At 41.6% G+C, this 24,930-nt stretch overlaps 2 protein-coding genes across 4 annotated transcripts in view; both read left to right on the top strand.

Moving 5' to 3' along the window:
- prkd3 (protein kinase D3) overlaps positions 1–11,226 on the top strand; it is a 42,007-nt gene extending 30,781 nt beyond the window's left edge. For 2 of the 3 annotated variants that reach the window (XM_079369045.1, XM_079369044.1), the window contains exons 11-19: positions 3,323–3,599; positions 5,007–5,059; positions 5,485–5,557; positions 5,689–5,795; positions 5,914–6,075; positions 7,800–7,898; positions 8,028–8,295; positions 8,811–8,896; positions 9,847–11,226. In XM_079369045.1, coding sequence (XP_079225171.1) covers positions 3,323–3,599; positions 5,007–5,059; positions 5,485–5,557; positions 5,689–5,795; positions 5,914–6,075; positions 7,800–7,898; positions 8,028–8,295; positions 8,811–8,896; positions 9,847–10,020 — 1,299 coding nt within the window. In that variant the 3' untranslated portion in view covers positions 10,021–11,226. The remainder of the gene's footprint in view (positions 1–3,322; positions 3,600–5,006; positions 5,060–5,484; positions 5,558–5,688; positions 5,796–5,913; positions 6,076–7,799; positions 7,899–8,027; positions 8,296–8,810; positions 8,897–9,846) is intronic. The other variant, XM_079369046.1, reaches the window with a different exon arrangement.
- Positions 11,227–21,364: 10,138 nt separating this feature from the next.
- Positions 21,365–24,084, top strand: foxa2 (forkhead box A2). Its single transcript, XM_079369589.1, has 2 exons — positions 21,365–21,785; positions 22,489–24,084. The coding sequence occupies exons 1-2, from the start codon at positions 21,714–21,716 to the stop codon at positions 23,662–23,664; spliced, it is 1,248 nt and encodes a 415-aa protein (XP_079225715.1). The 5' UTR covers positions 21,365–21,713; the 3' UTR covers positions 23,665–24,084.
- Positions 24,085–24,930: the final 846 nt, after the last annotated feature.

The following is a 24,930-nucleotide window of genomic DNA, read 5'->3' as shown; positions in this document are numbered from 1 at the left end:
CCATGAGGGAGAACTGTTTACATCTTTTGACATGGGCGAGAGTCAAGCACTACAGAAAAGAAGACATATTCTCACTGGCTCATTGACGTCAGCCTTTTTTCAGATCCCGGTCATTCTGTGTGGATTTACATGCAACGTGAAGCTTCGAGCTAACTAAAGTGTGCTAACATTAGCCTACCATCACAACAATGAAGACCACTCTCAAAAGCAGCTAAAGCAAAGGACAGTCTTGTCGACCGCTTGCGCTTACTGGTGCATAATTATGGTGCGTTCCATTTGACTCCTTCGTGTTAAGCGAGGGGGGCTGGAGGTGTGCAGCTGGACGAGAGTGGATGCTTCCATACTCTATTTCTTTTTTTTTTCACTTTTCCTCTGAGCTTCGCTTTGCTTCCACACGCTCAGGAAGTTCTGTTGCCAGCCTTGAACTAAATCAGGCTTTTTATTGTTTAAAGACTTTAAAGATGTTACACTCTTGTGATTTTTCCTGAACAGGAAAAGACCTTGTCAACATATATGTCACTGTATCTAGTTGAATGATAACACTCTGTGGTCCAGCTGCACTGAGCATAAAAATCAACGCACAGTTATCATTTTATCTGTTGAGGTGTGAAGAAAACTACATTAAAATAGTGTTGCTTTACCTATCAGGAAAGATACAGTGAGCCAATTTGCACATCGTTAAATGATAACGGAGTAACTACTTCAGGACATCGTTGGTGATTGTCAGAAAAGCGAGCAGCTTCATGTACGTATGGCTCCTATAAAAGCTCCCAAAACGTACTGTTGCATTAGCTTGTCATGATTACAAAGCGGTGATGCCAAAGTTATCTACATACCCAGGTTGTCTGACACATTTATACGAGTGGTATGTAAATCATCTTTAGCTCGCTGTGTGACTCAGCCTGAGGGCTGTCGTGTTGCAACTGTAAACTACTCTGAGGTCAGTTCAGTCCGCTGACATTTCCCCCCGCGCGCTTCTTTACCCTTCGATCAGCGACTCTTCCTTTTCTGAAGCGGAAGGATCGTGTCACTATCCTCAGCAGTTGTCGGTCAGATCGGACTTTTGAGGGAGATTCGAAGGGAATCGAAGGGTGATGTGCTGCTCAGTTCTCTCACTTGAATGGATTTCTTTGTGTGTTTTGATCGAAATTCCTTCAGAGGAATTTTCTCTGAGCTCGAATTGTAAAGTACGTCTCGGGGAGTGTGACACTTTCCCCTCAGTTTCAGCAACGTGCTCAGTCATTTTCGCTGCCGCAGGGGCTTAAAAGCACAATAATTACACAGTGGGGACAGAGGGAAGGAACTACAGCCTGCAAGGTAAAGACTTCCACATGTGTTTTTTGCTCGGTTGGGTGTTTGTGTGTGCAGGGTGGGGGATATAATTCTTTTTATTGTGATGTCGCTGTGTGTGTGTGTGTGTGTGTGTGTGTGTATGTTTTGAGACTTTGACACCTCCTCCAGCTGTGGTCAGAGTTGTGCTGCAGTGGGACGCTGTGTAGGATGCAGCAGAGTTTCCACAGTGCTTCTGAGAGTGTGTGTGTGTGTGTGTGTGTGTGTGTGTGTGTGTGTGTGTGTGTGTGTGTGTGTTTGTGTGTGTCAAACAGGTGTTTTATACTCAGCTTTTTGTTGAACGCCTTTGTTCATTTTTACCTTCTCTCTCACTCCCTCTGCGATGCTGGTTGTTACACAATCTTAAAAAAAAAAGACTTAATGCACTCACTCTTCTCTCCCAATTATTCTGTCACACCCTGCGTGTCCTGCCACTAAAGCCTTGCAAAAGAAACCTCAGCAGGGGCCGACTCCTCAGGGTGTGTTTACTGGCAGCTTTATGTGGTTCTTTATTATCAACTTGGCACTCGGCTCAGTTAAGACGCTCAGAGGGCTAATTGAAGGCTAGCTGTAAATGCCTTCTTCCCAATATGCTGAGTTTTTACCCCATGCCTTTTGCTTCAGAGTTGCACATTTTCTGTCCATGATGGAGAGCCGTAGATCCTCTGAGGGTTTTCCTCTCCGGAACCACAGATTCTCCACATGTTCAATCTGTATCCGGGAAAGTGTTTGTCATGGGCATTTTTCTTTTATTTCTTGCCTGCTGCTCATCAGTGTGTGGCCACTGTCCTCCCCTCTCTTCATTTCTTTATACCTCCAATCTGATTAGTGGCGGTCGCGTGGTGGCCCGCTTGCCAGGCATGGCAGCCATTTTCACCATTTGGAAGCCATAACCGCCTCTCGTTTGAAGACGAGACCCCTGTACTTGTGGCTTTCTCTGAAGACCCTTTCATGGGGTGAAGGGGCTTCTCTCTGTCTCCCTCCAGATTGAGTCCTGTCACACTCAAACGTTGCACCCACAAACACACACATGCACGCACACCACCACCGTACGGAGGAACGGTACTTGCCGTGTCTTCTCTTCTTAGTGGCTGGCGGCAGCGCCAGCGGCTCGTGCTCAGATGGGGCCTCTGGCTGGCCCTGCCTTGTAATCAGGGAACCGGAGCAGTTGAGCGGCCGCCGGGCCCGCTCACGTGACCCAGCCCCGCTAACCACAAGCACTTCATCTGATACTCTTGTGGTGAGCCCCGTGGAGGGGACAGCGTGTGCCTCTGCGAGCCCCCATTGGCTGGAAGTTCTTTGTGTTTTTAAATTGTTCCACCCTCCCTCCTCTCTTTGATTTGACAGAAAGTGTAAAGGAGAAGGGGGTTTTAAAGCGTGCTCAGTCTGTCCTCTCTGTACGCGCTCACAAGGGAGAGAGAAGAGTAGCAGAGAACATTCGATTTCAGACTATTTTAATCATCTCTGTGATTTCAAACCAGCCTGGAGACTTTTGGATTGTGAGTGTTACCACTGTTTATCCTCATGCAAAGCCTCAGGGGTTTCAGTTTTAATGTGTTTAGATAAGATGCAGCATTTTTTAAAAAGCATGATTTTTAAAATAGAGAGATAAATTGTAGTTTAGTGTGTGTCTTTTCTACCTCCTTCCAGTTTAACGAATTTTCTTCATCAACATCCACCTTTAAATCAAAATGGAGATTTTTTTTTTTTCTCTGTTTTATTTGTACCTGTCATGTTCAGATTTGTGGATTGATCTGATGAATGGTGCATGCTTGTAGAAATGGGCACATGTGGGGTTTTTTCTTGTCCCATCCACTGATGACCGTTCTGTGCTTTGTTCAGACGTTTTTCATTGTTGGTGATGCGTCATGTAAATTTGGTTGACTATGCTGACAGCTCTTTCGCCCATGTGAATCTCATTTTAAGAAAAACCCAGAGATGTTCTCTTTGTTTCGGTATTAGTTGTAATCTCTTTCCTTGACTCCTCCCACAGGAAATCCCTCTGTCTGAGATTCTCCAGGTGGAACAGTCCAGAGACTACAGCAACCTAGCCCAGGGCAGCAATCCACACTGCTTTGAGATCATCACTGCCACCATGGTGTACTATGTAGGAGAGAACAACTGCAGTCACTACCACAGCCCGGCCCTGGCTGCCTCAGGAGTGGGCATGGAGGTGGCTCAGGGCTGGGAGAAGGCCATCAGACAGGCCCTGATGCCTGTCACCCCTCAGCCCAGCGTGGCCAGTGCTGCCGGACAGGGCAAAGATCATAGTGAGTAAAAACAAACAGCTCTACTTCTGCATTAAACATCAGTTTTGTGATGATGACTGACTTTGTTGTTAAAGACATTGTCTGCTGCTGAGTTTTTTCCGAACAAAATTGTTATTAACTTAGGCAGCAAATACAATAAAAACAAATATAACCATGGAGACGTTATTATGTGGGCTTATATATTTTGGGTTTACTTGAATAGTAAGAAAAGCTTTCTATTCTCTTGGCTCACGTGGTCCAAAAAAAACAACAACAACTTTTTGTCAGCTCGCCGAAGCGTTTGAAAATGTGAAAAAAAGAAAGTTCTTGTGTTATTGAAAGAAGTGAAGCTGTGACTCGAGTCTCTGTCTGGGGACCACAAATGAACGGACCTGACTGCAGACAAACTGAGATGACCTCACAGTATCAGGACGGAAGTGATTTTTTTGGGGGGGAAGCTGACGGCTTTTATTTGATATTGAATCTTTGGTAATTCATCGTTTCAAAGAGCTGAGTTCCCCATGAGAGTCACGCTTATTTGCAGCAAATCACAACTTGCTGTTGGCATGATCACAGAAGAGGTTACAACAGGAGACATGAAACTGAAGGCGTGACTTCTTACATCATCTCTGAAACTCTTTTATCACTCAACGATGCCAATAAGCTGTTCACAACGATCCTCATCGTTTTGACATCTGAACTCATGAAAGATTTTATGTTGGTTGATTAATTACCAATAGTTCATTAATAGTGACAGTGGCAAGGCAAGGCAGCTTTATTTATGTAGCACATTTCAACACCAAGGCAATTCAAAGTGCTTTACACAAGACATCAAAAGCATCAGGACAGGGGAAATAAAAGACACATAAAAAAAAACAGTTATTTAGAATCACTATAAAAGGTTAAATATCACTGAAATTATTCAAACTTAACATTTGTTCAAGTAAAAATAATTCAAATAAAATTAATTTAATTTAATTTATCCACAAACATCGAGAGAAATTTTGCGGTTCATTGTCTTCGTGCTGTTGTTCTTCGTCACCCAAGATGAAAAGGCATTAGATCATTGATCACTCCATTATGCTGTTTGCTTTTATCTTCGGCTTTCTCCCCCATTGGCTATGCAGAATTGCCCCAAGTGGCTGCCTCAAATTTCCACTTATGAAATGCATTGAATGCTTGCACCATTCAGTCATGCATAGCTTCCCTGATCAAATTTATAGCCAGATGATTGTGTAATAAAATGCTTCATTTGTGGGGTTCCGACTTATTGCAGTGCAGCTGGGATAAACTTGAAGCTTGTGTGGAAAAAAAAAAGTAATATGTGAGGAATTCCTCATGCACTAATAAGTTTTCCTGACTATGAAAAACAGTGGTAAAGTTTGTCAATTAGCTGAGTGTTTAAACATCTCATGTTTTTCTCTTTAGCAGAGCTGTCCATCAGCATATCTGTGTCCAACAGCCAGATACAGGAGAATGTGGTGAGTGGGGACTTCGTTTTTCTGAAAGACGCTCTGTTGCATGAATTCCCAGAACGCTCTCCACATGCACGCATTTATGAGCTATTAAAGAATCTGTGGTGGTAAGATCAGAAACGTTGTCCTGCTGTTTCTTTACCAAGAAACTCCAGTGGAAGCTTTCATGCGACAAAAAGGAGGAAGCTGCAGACCCATTTGTTTCGGGTCAAGGGATGTTTGTCTCACTTTCATTTCTGCATGGAGTGAAAGTTAAATATAAAGAAGTCCTTTTGCAATAGCAGAAAACATTTAGAGAGAGGGCCATTCTCTCTGTGGTTTTAATGTTGTAAATATCAATCCATTGCATAGGCCGACATGGAAAAAATGCACAAATGTTACAGCGGTAAAAGTTAAACACGACAGTAACAGTGCACATTATCTCTGTGCAGGATATTGCCTCAGTTTACCAAATATTCTCTGATGAGGTTCTGGGATCGGGCCAGTTTGGCATCGTGTATGGAGGTATGTTTGGCTCATGCATATGGAACCACTTATATTTTATATAACAAAAACTTTACTGTGGATTGTATTCAGTTTGTTACAGTTAAATTGACGTTATTCACTTTCTTGTGCCCCTTGATGTTGATGGAAAGGGAAACACCGAAAAAGTGGCAGAGATGTGGCCATCAAGGTTATCGATAAGATGAGATTTCCTACAAAGCAGGAGAGCCAGCTGAGGAACGAAGTGGCCATTTTACAGGTAAATATCCGAACCTTTCATCATATCCCCACAGGATGTTTTACTGCTTTTAAACCAACGTGTCAGCACCTGTGTCTCACGACTCCTTGATGTGTTTTGATGGTACTATTCTCGACAGAATCTGCATCACCCAGGTATCGTTAACTTGGAGTGTATGTTCGAGACGCCAGAGCGGGTGTTTGTCGTCATGGAGAAGCTGCATGGCGACATGCTGGAGATGATTCTGTCCAGCGAGAAGAGCAAACTGCCCGAACGGGTCACCAAGTTCTTAGTCACACAGGTTGGTGTTGCAGGGAACTCTTCTCTTCTATCTTTTCTCTTTCTTTTTTTTTTAAATCGAGATCTGTACGTTAAGATTTTATTTCTGAGCATCTTTGACTTTAATACACTTTTAGATCTACACCGAGTGTGCTGTGATTTGAACTTGAAATAAGATCAGTCCACCCAAGACATAATTTTCGACCTTTTTATCTTTAAGCTGCTAAAATATGTTAATAGCATCAACATGTAAAAAAAGATCACTTTATCTTTCAGGGAGCTTTGTAAATGTCATTTCAAGCAATTTTCAATTTAACCCCTTGACGCCTGAATTTGTTTCCAAGTATTAAAAACTTTTTTTACATGTGTTTCTGCTTTCAGGTATATACAAAATTATGTTGAGAAAGTTAATTTGACATTAGCACATAAAATAGATATTACATAAAAATAGCACATAGAACGGATGTTGTTCCGTCTCCGACTGGTCCTATGACAAACTAATGCTTGCAAAAGGTTCCTAGGTATGTATTGAAAGTGCATCAGCCGGCAGTGGAGGAATACAGACACTATTTTGGCTGCATTTGGAGCGGAAAGGGTTTGATGCAAATTTGCGACAATAGGCGTCAAGGGGTTAAAAGTCATTCATACGTTTCCTCATGGACTGTGGGATGTTCAGTACAGAGACTTTGTACAGTCAGCATTTTAAAGAGGACACAGAAAGGAGAGCACTTATGTGCAGGTACTAAGACTAAAGACAGAAGGACCCCTGGGTGCTGACTGAGTTTATTAAGACCTAATAGCAAACAGTTTGGAAGAGTTGGCTGCTGGTGTAAAGCAGCGAGTTTTAATGTAGACAACATCCTCACCGTCACGTCTTTTTCGGTTGGTGACTTTGAACTGTGAACTTTCACTTTGAATCAGTTTTGAACGTGTTGTCAGTGGGGCCATAAAGAGCTTTTAAATGTCATTCAACAAAAACAAATGTTGCTGTTATCCCTTTCTCTCTGGATACTTTTTAAAAAGTAGCTTCCCTTCCCTTTCTTTTCCTCCCTTCTGTATTTTTTTTTTTTTTTTTTTTTTTGGGGGGGGGGGGGGGGGGGGCCTCTTTTCCAGCTCCAGGGCCTGTTTATTCTTGTGGTCCGCTGATTGGGGGGAATTGTTTACTGGATCTGTCTTCATGGCATCGCAGCCTACTCCCTGGCTGTGGATTACAGCCTGCAGTGTGCTGGTGGCTTTGTGGCTTGATTAGAAAGAGAAGCAGGCCTCTGAGCCCCGGCCCCCCCCTCCGTCCCAAACAGGAGCGGGGCCATTAACAAGAGCCCCATTAGTCGCGGCAGGCCTGGCTCTGATGTGGCCAGGAGGACTTCTGTCAGAGTCAGGGTCAGGGTAGGAGAGCCAGGCGCACAGTGGTTTTGGTTCAGGGCCATAGGCAGACATGCGTACAGTGTGAGCTTGTGCCAAGCCTCATGAATATAGATGGGATGATGAGATGAGATCATATTTCTTTATGTAAAGGTGCTGGTCAAGATGGAAGTATTTAAGGGCATTTGCATGCTTATATTATTGCTGTCATGTTCTATATGGAACCACCGCACATTTTTGTACTGCCTAGATTAAATAAACATTGTCCTGTTTAATCCATACACTGTTAACATTAAAGGATTTTGATGCTGGAACTTAAAGCAATTTCATCTGGATTTTTTTGGGCTGACTCTGTCTGGGCTTTTCGATTTCCTCTTCCACTAGATCCTGGTGGCCTTGAGACATCTGCACTTCAAAAACATTGTTCACTGTGACTTAAAGCCTGAGAATGTTCTACTGGCTTCTGCAGAACCGTTTCCTCAGGTAATCAGGAGTTATATATATATATATATATGTATATGTATGTATATGTGTTTTTTAGTTTTTTTAATTATTATTTATTTATTCATTTTTTTGCATGAGTGTTTAACCATGTTTTCTGTCTACTTCCAGGTAAAACTGTGCGACTTTGGCTTTGCCCGCATCATCGGCGAGAAGTCATTCCGGCGGTCTGTAGTGGGCACCCCGGCTTACTTGGCTCCAGAGGTGCTGCGCAGTAAAGGCTACAACCGCTCCTTAGACATGTGGTCAGTGGGAGTCATCGTGTACGTAAGCCTGAGTGGGACATTTCCTTTTAATGAGGATGAGGACATTAACGACCAAATCCAGAACGCTGCCTTCATGTACCCCCCTACGCCCTGGAAGGACATCTCTGCAGAGGGTAAGAAGACCACTGCAGGAATCAGACCTTTTGTTGTCAAGGGTTGTGTGCACATACAAGGACTTCCCCCTCGGTTAACTTTGCTTCTGTGTATAAGCGTTAAAGATAGAATATTGAACTGGAAAGAAATAGTTTGACTAAAATCCAAAAAGGTTATCTCCAATGCTCGATCTTGCCTGGCCGATGTTAGGGCTTGTTGCTGCTGTAGACAGTCAGACCTGTAGCCTTGGATGCGTCGTCTCAGCCTACTCGTCTCAGTCTATTCGTCTGGCTCGTCTGAGCTTTGCTTTAATTTTTCTGTCTGTGGTTGAGATGAGTCACTTTGAAAACTACTCAAACTGCCGCTCATCCCACATACAGTCTGTTAGGTAAAGTTAACCAACTACAGTAAGCTGTTAGCTCTTGTGATACGCTGCTGATCCTCATCTTATCCAATATAAGAGTCACATCTTTTAGTATGCTGTCTGTATGAGATGAAAATTCACTTTACGAATGAAGTTCATGTTTTTTTACAGCCACAGATCTCATCAATAACCTTCTCCAAGTCAAGATGAGGAAAAGATACAGCGTGGACAAGTGTCTCAGCCATCCGTGGTTACAGGTGACTTATAAACGTATTCTCTTTGTACCTTTGACACAGCTGACTTTTTCTGTATAGATACATTATTTTTGATATTGTCTTGCTGTTTGCTGTACATTTTCTTCTTCTTTTCAAAAACAATGTTATTGAAATATTAATGGAGTTTATAACAATTAAAAAGATAGTACAGGGTCATGACTAAAAAGGCCTAAAATCAACCGCTACAAAAACATACCAATACCACATACCAGAACAAAGACCGGACAGAAACCAAACAAGGCAAACAAAAGAAGACATAAAATACCCCATTTCTTTGTCATGCTGATTTCAAGGTATATTGCTCTGCCACACTACATTCACATTTGTCCTTAGCAGCAGATGCATGTGATTTTAGATGAGCTCAGAATGTCCAACAGAGTTCTCTGTAACCTACACTTTACTCACTGAATACATCAATCAATCATCAATTTTTATTTGTAAAGTGACATTTCATACCAGGTGTTATCTCAAGACACTTTACAAAAAGCAGGTAAAAGACCTTACTTATTGCTATGTTATAAGGGTCCAGCTTAATCCGTCATAGCGTGGCAAGAAAAAACTTCCCTTTAACAGGCAAAAATCTTCAACAGACCCGGGCTCATGAAGGAACAGCCGTCTGCATAAAGCTGCACTGGGCTTGAAAATGGGATAGGGGGAGATGGGATAGGATGCAGAAAGAAGCTACATGTACATGTAAATAACCTCTGAACATACTTAAAGACTCAAAGCATGAACAATTGTAAACTCAAAATGAATGGCATTTCCATCTTAGAGAAAATAATGAAAGTCACATTATATTTAAACATGATTTAGGCGTCTTTGTACATAAGCTTCCATGCATAAAAGGCGGAAAGAACTTCAATAACTTAATATCGTGAACACCTTCCATCTGTTGAGAACGTACTGGTTATGCTGGTGTCTGTTTCCCTCAGGACTATCAGACGTGGTTAGACCTCAGGGAGTTTGAGACACGACGAGGCGAGCGCTACATCACGCACGAAAGTGACGATGCGCGCTGGGAGGAGTTCGCAGACGAGCACAGTCTTGTTTACCCCAAGCACTTCATCATGGCTCCCAACCTGGACGACATGGAAGAAGACCCCTAGTGGCACAGGGTCCTAACTACACCACCGAGTATTTAAGACAAGAACTGTCCCTGAAGCTTTGAGAGCTGAGGATGTTCCATCCCGAACTGTTTGTTTTAGAAACAGAGAGGGAGGCCGATCAGGTGAATGACCCTCTGGAGGCTTTAAAAGAGGAGAAACCCCGACAGAAGCTGTTGCGTGATCCGCTGCTACAAGCAGCACGCAGGTGGAGATGTGTGTTCAACACAGACACCTTGAGAATCTGTCAGTGGAGAAGAGTGTTCATCTTTTTTTTTGCACAATATCAAAACATTCCATGGATTTGCTTAAGTTTGGTTCATTTGTATTGTTTTGTATTGTATCTTTGTAAACGTGGTAGATCTTTGCACTATATTACCATTAAACAACAGCAATTGAACAGAGACACTATTGGCTGCTACAAAGAGAGAACACTTTTAGTGTCAAGTGAAGGTGCAAAATTTCCACCAGTGATATTCAGCAGAGTGCAGTGTTAAAAAGCCCCCAAAAAGTATTTCTAATCAACATCTGTCCTGAGTATTATGCTCGTAGTGTGCACTTTGTGTAAAATCTACTTTCAACAAAGTGAACGATAGACTTTTACCATTTATGTTCACCCTTTTTTTGTTCTTTTTTTCCCATTTTTTCCCCCTGAATGATCATGCTGGACACGCTGCGAGACCAAACCTCTCATCATTCAGTACAAGCAATAATGGAGCCAATTTTCCTTTGTTCATCGTGAAGCTGAAAAAGCAAGAACTCGAATGTTTGAGCATTACGTTTCTTTGTATCTTTCTCATGTTTTTCTTGAAGTAATGTGATTTTCCAGCTCTGGAATATTTGTTCCTGTTGCTCCTCATTTCTCTGAAGTGCTACAACATCCACAGAGACCAACTTTGGATACATTGAACAAATTATTTTTACGTCTTGTTTGTTATGTTGTCTGGACTTATTCAGCAACCCGATTGTTGAGACAGTCGACAAAGTAACAACTCTGTATGAAGACGCTTTGGTTACATGGGAGTTTAAAGTACTACAGTTTTGTAGTTTTTCTATTGGTGTATTTTGGGAGTACGTTCTGTCCCCTCGTTGTCCTTCCCCTGTCTTTGTTGCCGCTGGATTGGCAGGTGTCAGTGTTTTGTATATTTCAGTACATACCAATGGAATTAAAGTCAACTTCTTAAATAAAAACAAACGCTTTCTCCTTCACTTGATGACTTTAACGATATTTTTTCTCAGCATGAATGCAGCACATAGACTGTACTTAAAGATTCTACGTGCCTTAGCAGCCGTGTCTTGAAGGTCTGTGTGTGTGTGTGTGTTGCATCATGATGTGTGACTGAGTGAGTGTGTGTATGTGTGTGTGTGTGTGTGTGTGTGTAGTGGTTTCGCATGTCAGGTCCCATTTTTCAGCAGCTGGATGTGATTGTTGCACCACACCACACAGTTTGCCGAGCCAGTCGCTCACCACAACAGAGTGATGGCATAGTTAAAGAGGGTGGTGTTGATGTGGGGGTTTGTGGAAGACTTTGAAATTGTTTAAGATTCCTCGATCATAGAATCTCTGTAAGTACCAAGTGTTTGATTAGCATCAAAGATATGAATTGAAGTCCAATTTCTAGGCTTTACTTCAAAATGGGCTTTTTGTTTCAGGTAGTAAAAAAAAAGTCAGTTGCCCCAAATCTTTCATGTACATTCCCTGATTCCTCCACCCATGTTAATGACCACTGCTAGCAGTCATGACTAGCATTATTGCAATGCTATTATCAAATGACCACAGATGTGAAGTTGAAGATATCCCCTTTCCTCTTAATGGCACTCAGTAGCACTCGTGTATCTGCTTGTTTGAATGATTTCAAGATGTGAATCCTCTCTGCAGGCCAGATGACCCCATTAACCTCTGCAGAGGGGAGACATGTAGAAACTGAACAGGAACAGAGGGATCACAGAGTTCACTGAGTTGGTCCCCACACATGCAGCAGAGAATGAATAAAGCTGAATTCCTCTCCCATAATTTGTCTCTGTATTTGAAAGCAGCTCTTAAACACTGCGCGTCATGGAGAAAGAGGAGAAGTTACAGTTGTTTAATAGAAACGAAGATTATGGCAAAGCTGCTGAGAGAAAATAAGTGCAATGTCTCCCTCATCTGGCTGCACTGAGTTGTAAAGGTTATAAGACTACATGCTCAGCTTCTTTAATCTTCTTTAGAGCTACACAGAACTCCTCATTCTGCACCCTCTAAAATATTAGATAAGTCAATAAAATGAAGTCAAATAAAGCAATACTTTTGACAAAGACCTCAACAAACTTCAGAGTGTCTCCAAAACTATTGTGCTCAAACTATTATGTGCTCTGTAAAGAGAGGTGAGGTCTTGTGTTGTATTGCAGTGAATGGCATTTGCTGGCTTTTGCATGTATGGAGGTTTGATCTATGACACATTCACTTGCAATCAAACTGACAGGGTGCACTCAGTGCCTTTTATTTACACTGCATTGGAAGTTAAAATAGTACTTTAAGGTCCATATTAGAGGCCCTCTTGATTCACAACTTTGAAAAACTTTGAAGTAGTTTCAGGTCTGCCTTAACGCTTACATTTGAGATTATAAGTTGAGATAAATTTGTATTCAACATGAAAGAACTGTTGTAGTCAAATTAATTTGTATTTACCTCACAATGTTTCAAACCAATATGTTAACCATCTATCTCAGAATGTCAGATGTCACCTCTGCTCTGCACAGCCACTTGGTGTCATGCGATCTTAATTACAGATGTAAATTTGGTAAGCTTAATATATCATTTTTTCTCGTATCAATTATTCATTTCAAGTCAATACTCTTCAAGTTGGAAAACTTCTCATTAGTTGAGATGAAATAAACACCAAATATTGAATTATCACATTAACACTATAGTGTTAATGTGTGTTAATTATATAACTTCTAGTTAAATTGACTATGAAGTTACCATTACTTTTTATGTTTTTTCAGTGCAGTGAACGACAAAAAAGCCAATTGCTGTCATGTCAGACTAGTTATTATTACTTTGTAACATAGAATGTATTATTTATATTCTAAATAACTTAACACTACTGTGGAAAAACAAATATCACACGCATTCGTAACATTTTCTCTATATGGCTGAAAATATGTTAAAATATCCTTCATCTTTAGCCATTAAAAAGCAGTTCTCTTTGCTGCCAGAAGGTGTCAGTGTCTGTAAGATTAACTGGGGTAATAGCGACGCAGTCTTTGAGGACACTTCTGACACAGGATATGGATTTGGAAAATGATTTATTTTATAGAAGTTTCCAATACAAACAACTTTGAATTAAGGTGTCACACTTAATAAGTGGAAACACTTGAAATAAATCCAATTTATTGTGAGCTCATAAAGATCCTTCTAGAATTTAAGTAATCAAAGACTGTGGTGTAAGAAGCACGTCAGAAATAACATCTGGTGAAGGATCAGAGACAGCGATCTGTCTTTGTTGCCCTGATCCTTCAGTCTGTGTGTATTTGTCAAGCAGCTTTGCCTGGTAGCATCACTGCAGGTCTCTCATCACCTCAATGGGAGGTCTGTGTGTCACACATCCTCCTCTACATCATCCCCACCTTTCCTCTCCTCTCCTCTCTTCTGTGTCCTCCATTCCTCTGCTTCTCCTCTCTACTCCACACTGGGTATCCATGGGTTCCAGACCAAACAAGCAAACAAACCAACAAACAGAACAACAGAAAAAGCCATCACCCAGACGAGCTCGGCCTGAGCTTGTGGGGGGAGAGAGAGATGGGGAGAGATCTTGTTTGCTTTCTGGGACGGTTCCATTTCACTGTGATGGCAAAGAGGGCCTCCCAGGACACGGCGGCCCACACTTCTGTTTGACTTCCGAGGGGGGGCGGGGGGGGATCAAGGTGGTCCTCTTTGCTGACACATCACCTTCCGAGCCAATACACAGCTAGCTGCGGCCATGGGCCTGTGGCCTTTAACTAAGCTGGCCCAGGGTTCTTTACCTGAGGAGCCTGTTGGTGTGGCATTCAGCTGCTGGCCTTTAATCCTTTCAACGCTGTCCTTCAATCATGACCAGCAAATAAAGGGATTTATTTGATGACTTTCATCTGTCATCTCACACATACTGCAAACTTAAGCTGTGTTTTCTTTTTTTTTTTTACAGTAGATCAGAAATTTCAATTAAATAAAATAGTTTATTTACCTAAAAGGGGAAGTGTTGACATTAAAGCTATTCTCTTACTCAGGAGAGCAGTAGAAAATATATTAATGTAAATATGAATACATGACATAAGAAATGTATATGTATATATATAGCAATTGATACAGTGTGTCCAAAAAACACAGATAATTGGATAAATTCAGTGCACAAAATGGATGTCTCTATATGTCAGATGTCTCTGTAAGTAGTGTATTTCAGATGAAAAGGTCAAAGCTGTGTGTGTGGTGACTTGTAGCCACATCAGTACATTGTTTTGTTGTCGAGAGGAAATGAAAGCTGGAAATGGATTCCCTGTCTGGGAAAATGCAAATGAGCTACATAGGTATGTTTGATTTGCTGACTCCAGCTGTGCCTAGAGAATTTCCCTGACCCGTCCTATGCACCGGTTGCTGTGTGAGGCCACATGTACCCAATGCAATACACAACCCCCCCTCCTGAAAGGGCTGGTCATTGAACTCTCAGGCAAGTGGCAATATTTGCTCACCTGAAATACACACATCTTGCCAATTGGGGTCGGGGTGGGCTCAGGGACTAGGGATGGATCCCTTGATGCAGCTGTGGCCCCACAGAAAGACCAGACCAGGAAGTTTTGTGGCTACAGGAGGGTGGGGGGCTCTCTTGGCGGGGGGCTGTTTACCCTTTGTGTCTTTAAGGAGGCAGGGACTGTATTTGTTCGTAGCTGCAGGAGGCTGATGAGGTGCTAATCTGTTGAGTGGCTGTGTCATTGGGCCCCTGTTGCCAATAGCCTGTTAGCTGTCAGGGCCTGTAAAAAAGGCACAATTTACAGGCCCCCGGCCAGGACACAGTCATCGGTGTCCACGGGTAAGCAAACACAGATTGGACACTTATGTTGTTGCTCTGGTAGGGCAGGCTTTACCACCGGGCTCCTGGGGTGACACGTAGGCAGCCTCTTTTCAGCCCTCTTCATGGGCTGTCAGCCCCCTCTTTGCTCCTCTGTAAACACTACAAATTAGCCATCTGCATATGGATGGGCCCTCAGCTCATACAGGAAGGAGACAACCGCCCGATGGAAGGAAGAAGATATAGCCTCCCCTCCGCTGTAGACCAGATATACATTCTCCACTATCAGCCTTTTTTTAATTTCTACCCTCATGCATACGAAACAAGGATAGCACATTCAGCCGGAGGGATTTCAGATACGTGTGCCTGCTCAAGAGAGTGTGAGATTTTGTTGTACGGCGCTTTGAAGCATGGGGATAATGAAAGTGCAGGCCAGGCCAGTTGTGTGAGATGGGTTCGGGTCAGCAGTCAGAGGTAATCCCAAACTTGAATTTTCCCATCAGCCTGGAATACAGATAAGACAGGAGCAGATATGAGCTGCACTCAGTGACTGACTGAGAGACTGATGGGAAAGGGAAATAGGATGAAAGCCTCTCTCAGATGTAGAGCTGAGATGTGTGTATATATATGTGTGTATTTTCTCGAGAGGTCTGTCAGGGGTGTGAGGAAATTGATTGATTTTGGCGCTCACAAGAAAACTCGCATTAAAGATTTCTGCAATTTACGAATTATAAACCTGTTCATTTATAACACGTTGATTTAAAATTAGATTTAAAAAAGTTGATCTGTTTATTTTAGTGTCATGGACAGAATGCTCAAAGGTTGTGTTTATGTTTCTCGACTCAGTTAGGATTAGAAAGACCATCCCAGAAACAGAACTTTTTAATCAGCAGGCCAGGTTTGCCCTATCGTCCAGCCTGACGTGGATCTGACAGCACGTCAACCGGGCGTGAACGGCAATAGCTCATTGTGGATTATGGCGTGGGCTTGATGGCAGTGATATTTAGACTCAGAGCTTCCCATGGGAGACCGGCACTTTAATTAACATAGCACTAGTGGCCCCCCTCCTGTTTTAATTGCCTTCAGTCTGTGATTAAATGTGTATTGACTCTGCAGTTGGTCCACTAATGAATAACAATGTGCTGATTTGGTGATATTAAATCTTTTGGCCCTAATACACATCCCAGCCACGCTGCTTGAAAAGTTCAGACCTTACAAGGAGCCATGGCATCTAACCAACTCCATGTTCAAATTTAAATTAAGTACAATTGTACATTTTTTATTCATCACGTAACGTCTTTTACTGGTCTTCATTTTTTAATCTAGCGGCTAAATTACATCTAATTATGCACAACGTTAGTTCAATGTTTCTAAAAGTGCATCCAATTGGGCACCATGTCGGTGTGATATGCACATATCTGTATGTGCCTTTAAAAGGAACACATGTTGGGTTGCAAGATGGTCAGAACTTGCTTTTGCTGGTTTCAAGCTTCCTGCATTCTAACAACAGAGCTTCAAATGAAAGTTTTCAAAATATATAAATCCTGTGTGTTTCTCAATTTAAAATTCACAAGTTGGCAGTTTTGCCTGTTGATCAATTTGAATGAAGAGGTTTTGATGCATTTTCCAGTCAAATGTAGTTTTCACAACCTTGCAACCCTATTGCTGGTCATACTTATCCTTAAACAGATTTTTTCATTTAGTCTTCAATAATCAATCCATTAGCTGCAAAATTAAGCTTTTATCAGAGATGTCTCATCGAAAGCAGAAGCTAAATGTGTTCTAAAATCTTTAATGCAGATGTAATTCCTGATGAATTGTTTTCCCATCAATACCAGAGCTAGTACAAACACAAAGGTTATCCAATCACCAAGTGGAAGTTTAATAGGTTTTAAATTCTGTTTATGCTTAAAACTGCTTTAATAAGAATGAGAGCATTATTTGTTCATCAAAGATAAAGCCACTGTAGCGACAACATAAACCATGTCATATTGGATGTGTTCTTACAAAGTTGAAACTAAAAATCTGCTCTGCTAAAGAGTCTTATTGCTGCATCGTGTGACATCTGATCTGTGCATCTCCTGGGATCCTAGTGTCCTCTTCTCCTGTGGTCTAATAGATAAACTGTCACCTTGTTTGATAAATGAAGGGCAGCGGTCAACACAGGCTCCTTTACCATGACAAGAGACAAGTATTGAACCTGCCATGGATACAGTCAACATAAAACATATCGAATGGCATTCCTCCCCGCATTCCTCTCAATATCAAAAGGTGCGTATTTGAGGATTTCCTTAGTGCGTTTACGCCTGTGTTTGCGCCCTGACCCACTGAGGCCAGTGCAATAACTTTGGACTCCCTCCCACCCTGCATCTCGTTGCTGACCACTCTCAGTTTTTATTTAGCTGCCTTGTGTGCCTTCCCAGTCCAGTCGCTTTTCAGATTCATTTCCAGGTAAACACTGTGTGGCCAGCCACAAACCTGCAGCCAACAGGCGTTGTCACAGCTGTGGCAGATAATGGCAAGTCCAAACTCCAGCCCGGCTCTGGAATGTTTACTGTCACCACAGGCAAGTTGGCAGCAAACATTTTTTTTCCAGTACTTTCTAAGAGGAAGACTTTCTCGTTATTAATTTTATTTTGATGAATTACATGCTTAACCTCTTTGCCCTGTGCTGTTCAGAGTGACTCTTGCCATCTCAGAAAGATACAAAAGCACAAAAAGAGGCATTCTTGAGTGAATCTTAAAGTTTCGGCTAAAAAAGAATCCCTACTTTGAAAGCCGAAAGCCTTCAAGTTAACACATTCCTGCCAACAACTCCTGGGTGTTTGAAGGAATGCTGAAGAGTTCCGCCTTCCTCTCACAGAGCACAGAGCACCCTATTCTCAGCACCCCTGCCCCGCAACATCCAACAGCATCTGGACCAGAAAAAACAAGCTTAGTGGTGTCATTTTAGGGCCTTGCTCATGCAGGTGTTGTGCTTTCACTTCTTTAACTTACTCTTTAAACTTTCATCATTTCGTGTTTGCTCTTGTCATAACCAGCGAAGAAATGACACCCGGGAAGTGTGAATTGTAACACTGGTCATCATGAGGGCTAATTGATCAGGGAAGTGGCAAAAGTAGTGCTGAAAGAGGAGAGATGGGAAACACCACTTGTCTGGACTGAAAAATGCACTCATATGGAAAAAAGGTTTACTGGAACACAGTGTCCTGCTTTGTTTTTCTTGACTCATCCTTGTGAGAGAAAGCAAATACGTTCTCTTGTCATTTGAAGTGTACACACAGGGTTTTGCCTCTTTTTAGAAGAAAACACAATGTTTTTGCTATTTGCTACATTATGCAACGTACTATACCACCTTTATTTTTTTTGGGAGCAAAGCAATGAAAGAAAACTGAGATTAGGATTTTTTAACATTTTGGACCAAATTATCTCAAAAAAATAACATTCAAAAATATAACTGATGTTGGTCAAATGGTGTTGCTGTTCACTGGAAACCCATTTCAGTTTCAGCTCACGTATTTGCGAAAACACATCCTTTATATTGAACATTCCTCATGCCTACTTACTTAGAATGTTTTTTTTCTTTTCTGATTATTCCATGTAATGCACTGGCAACGATTTGAGGAATTATTTGACATACAGCCAAAAAAAAGCCGGTGAATCTGAGCTTCAACAACAACCACTCCTCAAATGCTGCAAGTTTGGTATTTTTGTTGTTGCAACATATCTTGAAGCTTTGTAGTTACTTCCCTTTACAATTTGTTTTAACATTCTAGGGGCAATTACTGATGAGACAAGATATTAATATCATGTGTTGTACAAACTCCTGATGGTCGACATTTGGACTTTTTTTTTTATTACTAGGCTTTATTATTTAATATATGCTTGAACCAAAATGTTTGCATTACATTGAACAGTAATTACTAAATCATTTTAAAAAATGATGGCATTACTAAATTGTCCTGTGTCTCAAATACTCCAGACAAGTACAACTAGCTCTCCAGAGACATTTTTTTTAATTACACACTGATTACTGATTACTGATGTTGCATTGTTATCATTCCTCATTTGAGGGTGTCTAAAGTGTTTTAGGCCAGTCAAAAGTTTTTTTAAGGTCAGTTATTATCCTGGGGGTTTCTCCCCTTTACATATGGGACATTAACCTCATAAATTACAAAAGGATTGAAAAAAAGGATCCAAACTCTGGGTGACAGAGCAGTGGCATTGGGCCTGGTTAAACTTGTTGTTTTTGACTAAATCCAAAAAGTGACCTTCACCCATGTCAGAGGACTGTGGCAGGTTGATGATTAACTGTGGAATTAGTAACATTGTGTATCATTCAGGAACATAATGTCATGCAGGTCAAGGACACTGTGGATTTGGTGTCTTTAATTTGGGGAAAAACTATAAGAATGTACTTTTCATTCCACACTGGTTTGGTTACAACAAACATTGTTGTGTGTAAAGTCTTTTTTCTTTTCTTTTTGACTTAGCAAATACCATACATGCTTACTAAACACAAATCACAAGCTTTCTTTTGTTTTCCATGAGGTCGAGATTCTAACAGTCCAACATTAGTTTCAAACTCATTTCATTTTATCGTCTTTATTCTTAAATATTCATTTTTACGCATTGTTTATAAATGTGTGTATATACATACAGTATGTTATGTGAGGGCCCACAAGAAACACTATATATGCGCCTATAACTGATCAAACATGAATTTGGCATTTGGTGCATACTGCTATTTGATTGAACTGTTTTGCCATTATTAACGTATTCAAGCCTAAAAATGGAAAGCCTAAAATTCTCGTGTTGACTGAAAGAAGCCGGGAAAGCGCAGATTTGACCACCTCCAGCTCTCTGTGCTGAAATCCCCAATCCTCAAACACACACACACACACACACACACACACACACACACACACACACACAGCTTTTTCTCATGATCTCATTTCCAAGTTAAGCAGACTCTGTTAGTCCCTCGTCAACACGACAGGTTTACTCGCCTTTACTAATGGCTCTCTATACTGATAGTTATGCTCTTGCGTAAATATGGAGTCAAATAGATGTACCACTACTGACACGTGGCTGGCACCGGACTGAAGCCTCACCTTGATGTTTGTGTCATACAAATACTGTACGTGCAGCAAGGATTAAAGGGCCTCTGCAGGCCAGAACCTGGCCGTCTGACGCTCAGAGAGTTGATAAATGTAGAAAAAAACTTTGCTTCTTTAAAAAAAAGGCTCTGGGGAAAAAACCAGAATACATTTATATTATATGGAATACAAATAAATACACCACGACGCTCTGTTTTAGCTCATTTGAGATTTATGGTCAATAATATATATATTTTAAGTAACAAAAACGTGTGTTATTAATAAAAGGGGTTATGTATAATACAGCAACAATGTTTATTGTGTAATCAAGTTTGCATCATTTTAGTTTCAAAGAATAAAGGAAAATCACAAATCACATCGCTAATTTTCGTCAGACGTTTCATTTGAATGAATATGGCTGCTTTATATGCAACAAACCAGATGAGGAAAACGACCGAGAGAGGGCGCTCTAAAGCTGTGCGAGGCATATGCAACATTGGTTTAAAACGTTTAGAAACGCTCTTTTTTTTAACTGTCCATGTTTAATATGGGCCAAGAATTGCTGCAATTATTTAGAAACAATGCGCGCAATTGAAAGGAAAATTAGATCTGTTTATTTGAACTGGAATACCATTGTTTAACAGCTCGGGGAAAGTGATGCAATGTCTTTATATTCACTTCTAAAGTGGTCAGTTTGTATCTAACTGATTTCATTTTCATGAATCCCCTGTGCACCTCGACACGCAGGCCCCAATTATAAATATGATGAATAGTCACAGCAGGTCAAGACTGTCGTTTAAAAAGCGGCGTTTGTTCTTATTGTTTGAGTGATCCATAAGTCATTGTTTTGTGCAACAAATCCCTCTCTATACAGTGTGATCTGCAATAATTAATTAATGGCTGAATATGCATGAACACATTCCTGTAAACGCATAGACCCCATTTTATTATTTGTTTTATTTGTGTTCGTCTTCTTTAGTGTTTTGTTTTAAAACAATGTCAACAATCTTCGAGATAGTGCAATAAATTCCTTGAAGGCATCACAATAAAAATGGATCATGACTTTAGCTCAGCTGGAGGAGAATGAGCACGTTGGAGGATGTGCGTAATGAAAAGCGCACTAAGGAAGAGCGCCAAACATTCCTTTTATGGCTCTTTTTTTTTTGACTTAGCCAAAATACAAGAAGATGTTTATAATGACGCTTTTCATTAGAAAGTGTTCTTTTCACTCAGTGCAGGTGTACAATTGGGGCTGGGGGGGAGGGGGAGCCTGAGGAGTCTCACGCCTAGGTGCGAGGAGATTATTCAAATAGGGCCCAAGGCGTAGAAGTAGGGATTGGAGGTTTGCCTAGCGCACAGAGCTATATCACAGCGTTAACAGGCAGCACGGAGCGTCATTTCAACTCCAGTCACTGACAGACGCATCTCACGGCTGCCTTCATAAGACACACATGCGCCAGTTCTCGACGAAGGGACACACCGAAGACACGCATACTTAGTGGTCCCCAGTCACCTGCTATTAGAGACACTTTCGGCTTTTCCACTGCTGGGAGACACTTGGTAAAAGTCCTCCATGATGCTCGGAGCAGTTAAAATGGAAGGACACGAACACACCGACTGGAGCACCTACTACGGAGAGCCCGAGGTGGGTACCTTAAATATATTTTTTTTTTCTGTCTAAAGCGATCCCATTTTATACAACTCAATATTAGCCCTGAGATAATATTAACTTTGTGATCAAATATTGACTTGAGGCGCCTCCAAATCCTCCCCCATCTCCACGCAGCGCACTATCCTAACAGAGTTGCCTGACATGTCGTGTTGGAAACTTTTCACTCGGATTATAATTTCACAAATCTATACGTATCTTCACTTGATCAGATTATTATGCTTTTGTCTTCTTTCCGCTCAGTTAACGCCTGAGCTGTTTGAGTTTATGGAGATGGATTCAATTATTTGGGCTGCAGTCGCTGCAGTGTGAGCACAGCCTGAGGTGACAGGTGTCAGCGTCGACATCGTACCCTTTTAGCGGATTGTTTGATTTATTTTTCTCACAATGCTGGTGACACTTAATGAAGGCTAAAATCAAACAAATTACAATTATTATTATTATTATTTTTTGTATTATTTCATTCAAGGGAAGAATGCCACGTCTACTTTAACATAACTAAGCCCGTGCGTAAATTATTTTTAAAAAAGTGATCTTAAACTTATTTAAATTAAAAATATTTCAATTGTGAAATATTTCAATAAACCTGACCCTTGTGTTGAGTTATTACAGTCGGTTTGATTCCTCACTGTAATACTTTGTTCCATGACACTGATGATCGCCTCTCTCCCCCTGACAGTGTTACACCTCCGTTGGCAACATGAACACGGGCCTGGGAATGAACTCGATGAACACCTACATGAGCATGTCCGGCATGAACACCACCGCCAACATGACGGCCAACTCCATGAACATGTCATACGTCAACACGGGCATGAGCCCCTCTATGACCGGCATGTCACCCGGCACCGGGGCCATGAACGGCATGGGTGCAGCAGGTATGACAGCCATGAGCGCAGCGCTGAGCCCCAGTATGAGCCCCATGACGGCGCAGCCCGCGTCCATGAACGCGCTGACATCTTACACTAATATGAATGCCATGAGCCCCATCTACGGACAGTCTAACATCAACAGGTCCAGAGACCCCAAGACCTACCGCAGGAGCTACACGCACGCCAAACCGCCATACTCCTACATCTCCCTGATTACCATGGCCATACAGCAGTCCCCCAGTAAGATGCTGACACTGGCTGAAATCTACCAGTGGATAATGGACCTCTTCCCTTTTTACCGTCAGAACCAGCAGCGCTGGCAGAACTCCATCCGTCACTCTCTGTCCTTCAATGACTGTTTCCTGAAAGTGCCCAGGTCTCCGGATAAACCCGGGAAAGGCTCCTTTTGGACTCTCCACCCTGACTCCGGGAACATGTTTGAGAATGGCTGCTACCTGCGGAGGCAGAAGCGCTTCAAGTGCGATAAGAAGACCATGAAGGATTCCGGCCGTAAAGGCGGAGACGGCGGCTCCTCCAACAGCAGCTCAGAGAGCTGTAACGGCAACGAGTCTCCTCACTCTAACTCGTCCTCCGGCGAGCACAAAAGATCCTTGTCGGATATGAAGCCGGGTCAGGCCCTAAGCCCGGAGCACGCCGCCGCCTCCCCGGTGTCGCAGGGGCAACACCTCATGTCTCAGCATCACTCAGTCCTCGCGCACGAAGCGCACCTGAAGCCGGAGCACCACTACTCCTTCAACCACCCCTTCTCCATTAATAACCTCATGTCTTCGGAGCAGCAGCATCACAAAATGGACCTAAAGACTTACGAGCAGGTGATGCATTACTCCGGCTATGGCTCCCCCATGGCCGGGGCTCTTTCCATGGGCTCCATGGCGGGAAAAGCCGGCCTGGATTCTTCCTCCATACCTGACACGACTTACTACCAAGGCGTTTATTCCCGGCCAATCATGAACTCCTCATAAACTCTTTCCCCTCCATCCAATGTGGACTTTCTCCCCCTGCAATTTGTACATTTGTAAAAAAAATATAGAGTTTGTGTACAATATGTATTTCAAATATTTTTGACGTTTCCCACCGTTTTAGTTGTCGAGTTTGTTAGTAGCCTAATTATTTTGAGAGGATGTTGACATTAATAATTAAAGTAATGATAATGTGACGAGATCTGTTCAGAAGTCGGCTTCAGGAAAGGACCCAAAGACCAACAATACTTTCTGTAAAATATTTCACATCTGCATATCTGGATTCCTAAATGCATTTAAATGCCTCCCAGGATTTCTTCAATCATTTGTGTAATTCTATTTATGGCTTGTATATGTGTATTCTTGTAGTGACAAGAACAGAATCTATATTAAAGTGTTATTGGGTTGTTTTCTGAATATCAAGTTGTTTGACCATTATTATTATTACGCAACAACAGAATACATTAATATATTTTTACAGCAACTTTAGCTCCATATAGTGAACACAAAAGAAAGGATAGAACAAAAGAAAGGATAGAACAATATTCAAATAGAAAAAAAATATCTAAATTTAATAGTATAATTTTTAACCATTTCACATTCTACTTTTGGTTATTAAAGAAACTTAAAAGGATGAAGAAATTCCCTCTTTCAAAATAAATAAGGTTAACGATAGGCTAGGTGTTTTAATTTAAAAAATGGTCCTTATCCCCGCGTGCTGTTCATAATGAGGCGCGTGTTTTCAGCAGGGATTAATAGCTTTGCTGGACAATATTGTGCACAATGCTCTCAATTTGTCAGCGGCAAAATGCAAACAAAACACACACGTTTATTAATCCCAAACACAAATTGGGATATTGATGGTGGAACGTTTAAAAAAACAAAAAAAACAACAACAATTCAGCCATGAATTAATATTTTACAAGTAAAGTGGTGAAGAAGTAGACCCTGTGTATCAGTGCGGAAGCATTTTAGGCAAAATCCTGCCTGCTACTCAAAGACAACATCATTTTCAAAAAGGCTTCTAAGAATGTGATTTATTTCAACAATTTATTTTATTCACTTTTTCAAAAAGAATTGTAGGCTACATTTACATATTTGACTCATTTATTTCCCTAACATTTAAGCTGCTGCTGCATGCTAACGGGTCAAATAATAATTAATGCATTAAATCAGCCATTTAAATTCCCCCACACAGTCAGACACATTATGATTCCATCCTATCTACACTCATTCAACACCATGCCTGCCTGCCACTCACCCAGGTTG

The sequence above is a fragment of the Symphodus melops genome, assembly GCF_947650265.1.
Source record: "Symphodus melops genome assembly, chromosome: 19".
NCBI lineage: Eukaryota > Metazoa > Chordata > Actinopteri > Labriformes > Labridae > Symphodus > Symphodus melops.
The sequence above is the reverse complement of the archived record's forward strand: the minus strand, read 5'-3'. Positions and strand labels throughout refer to the sequence as shown.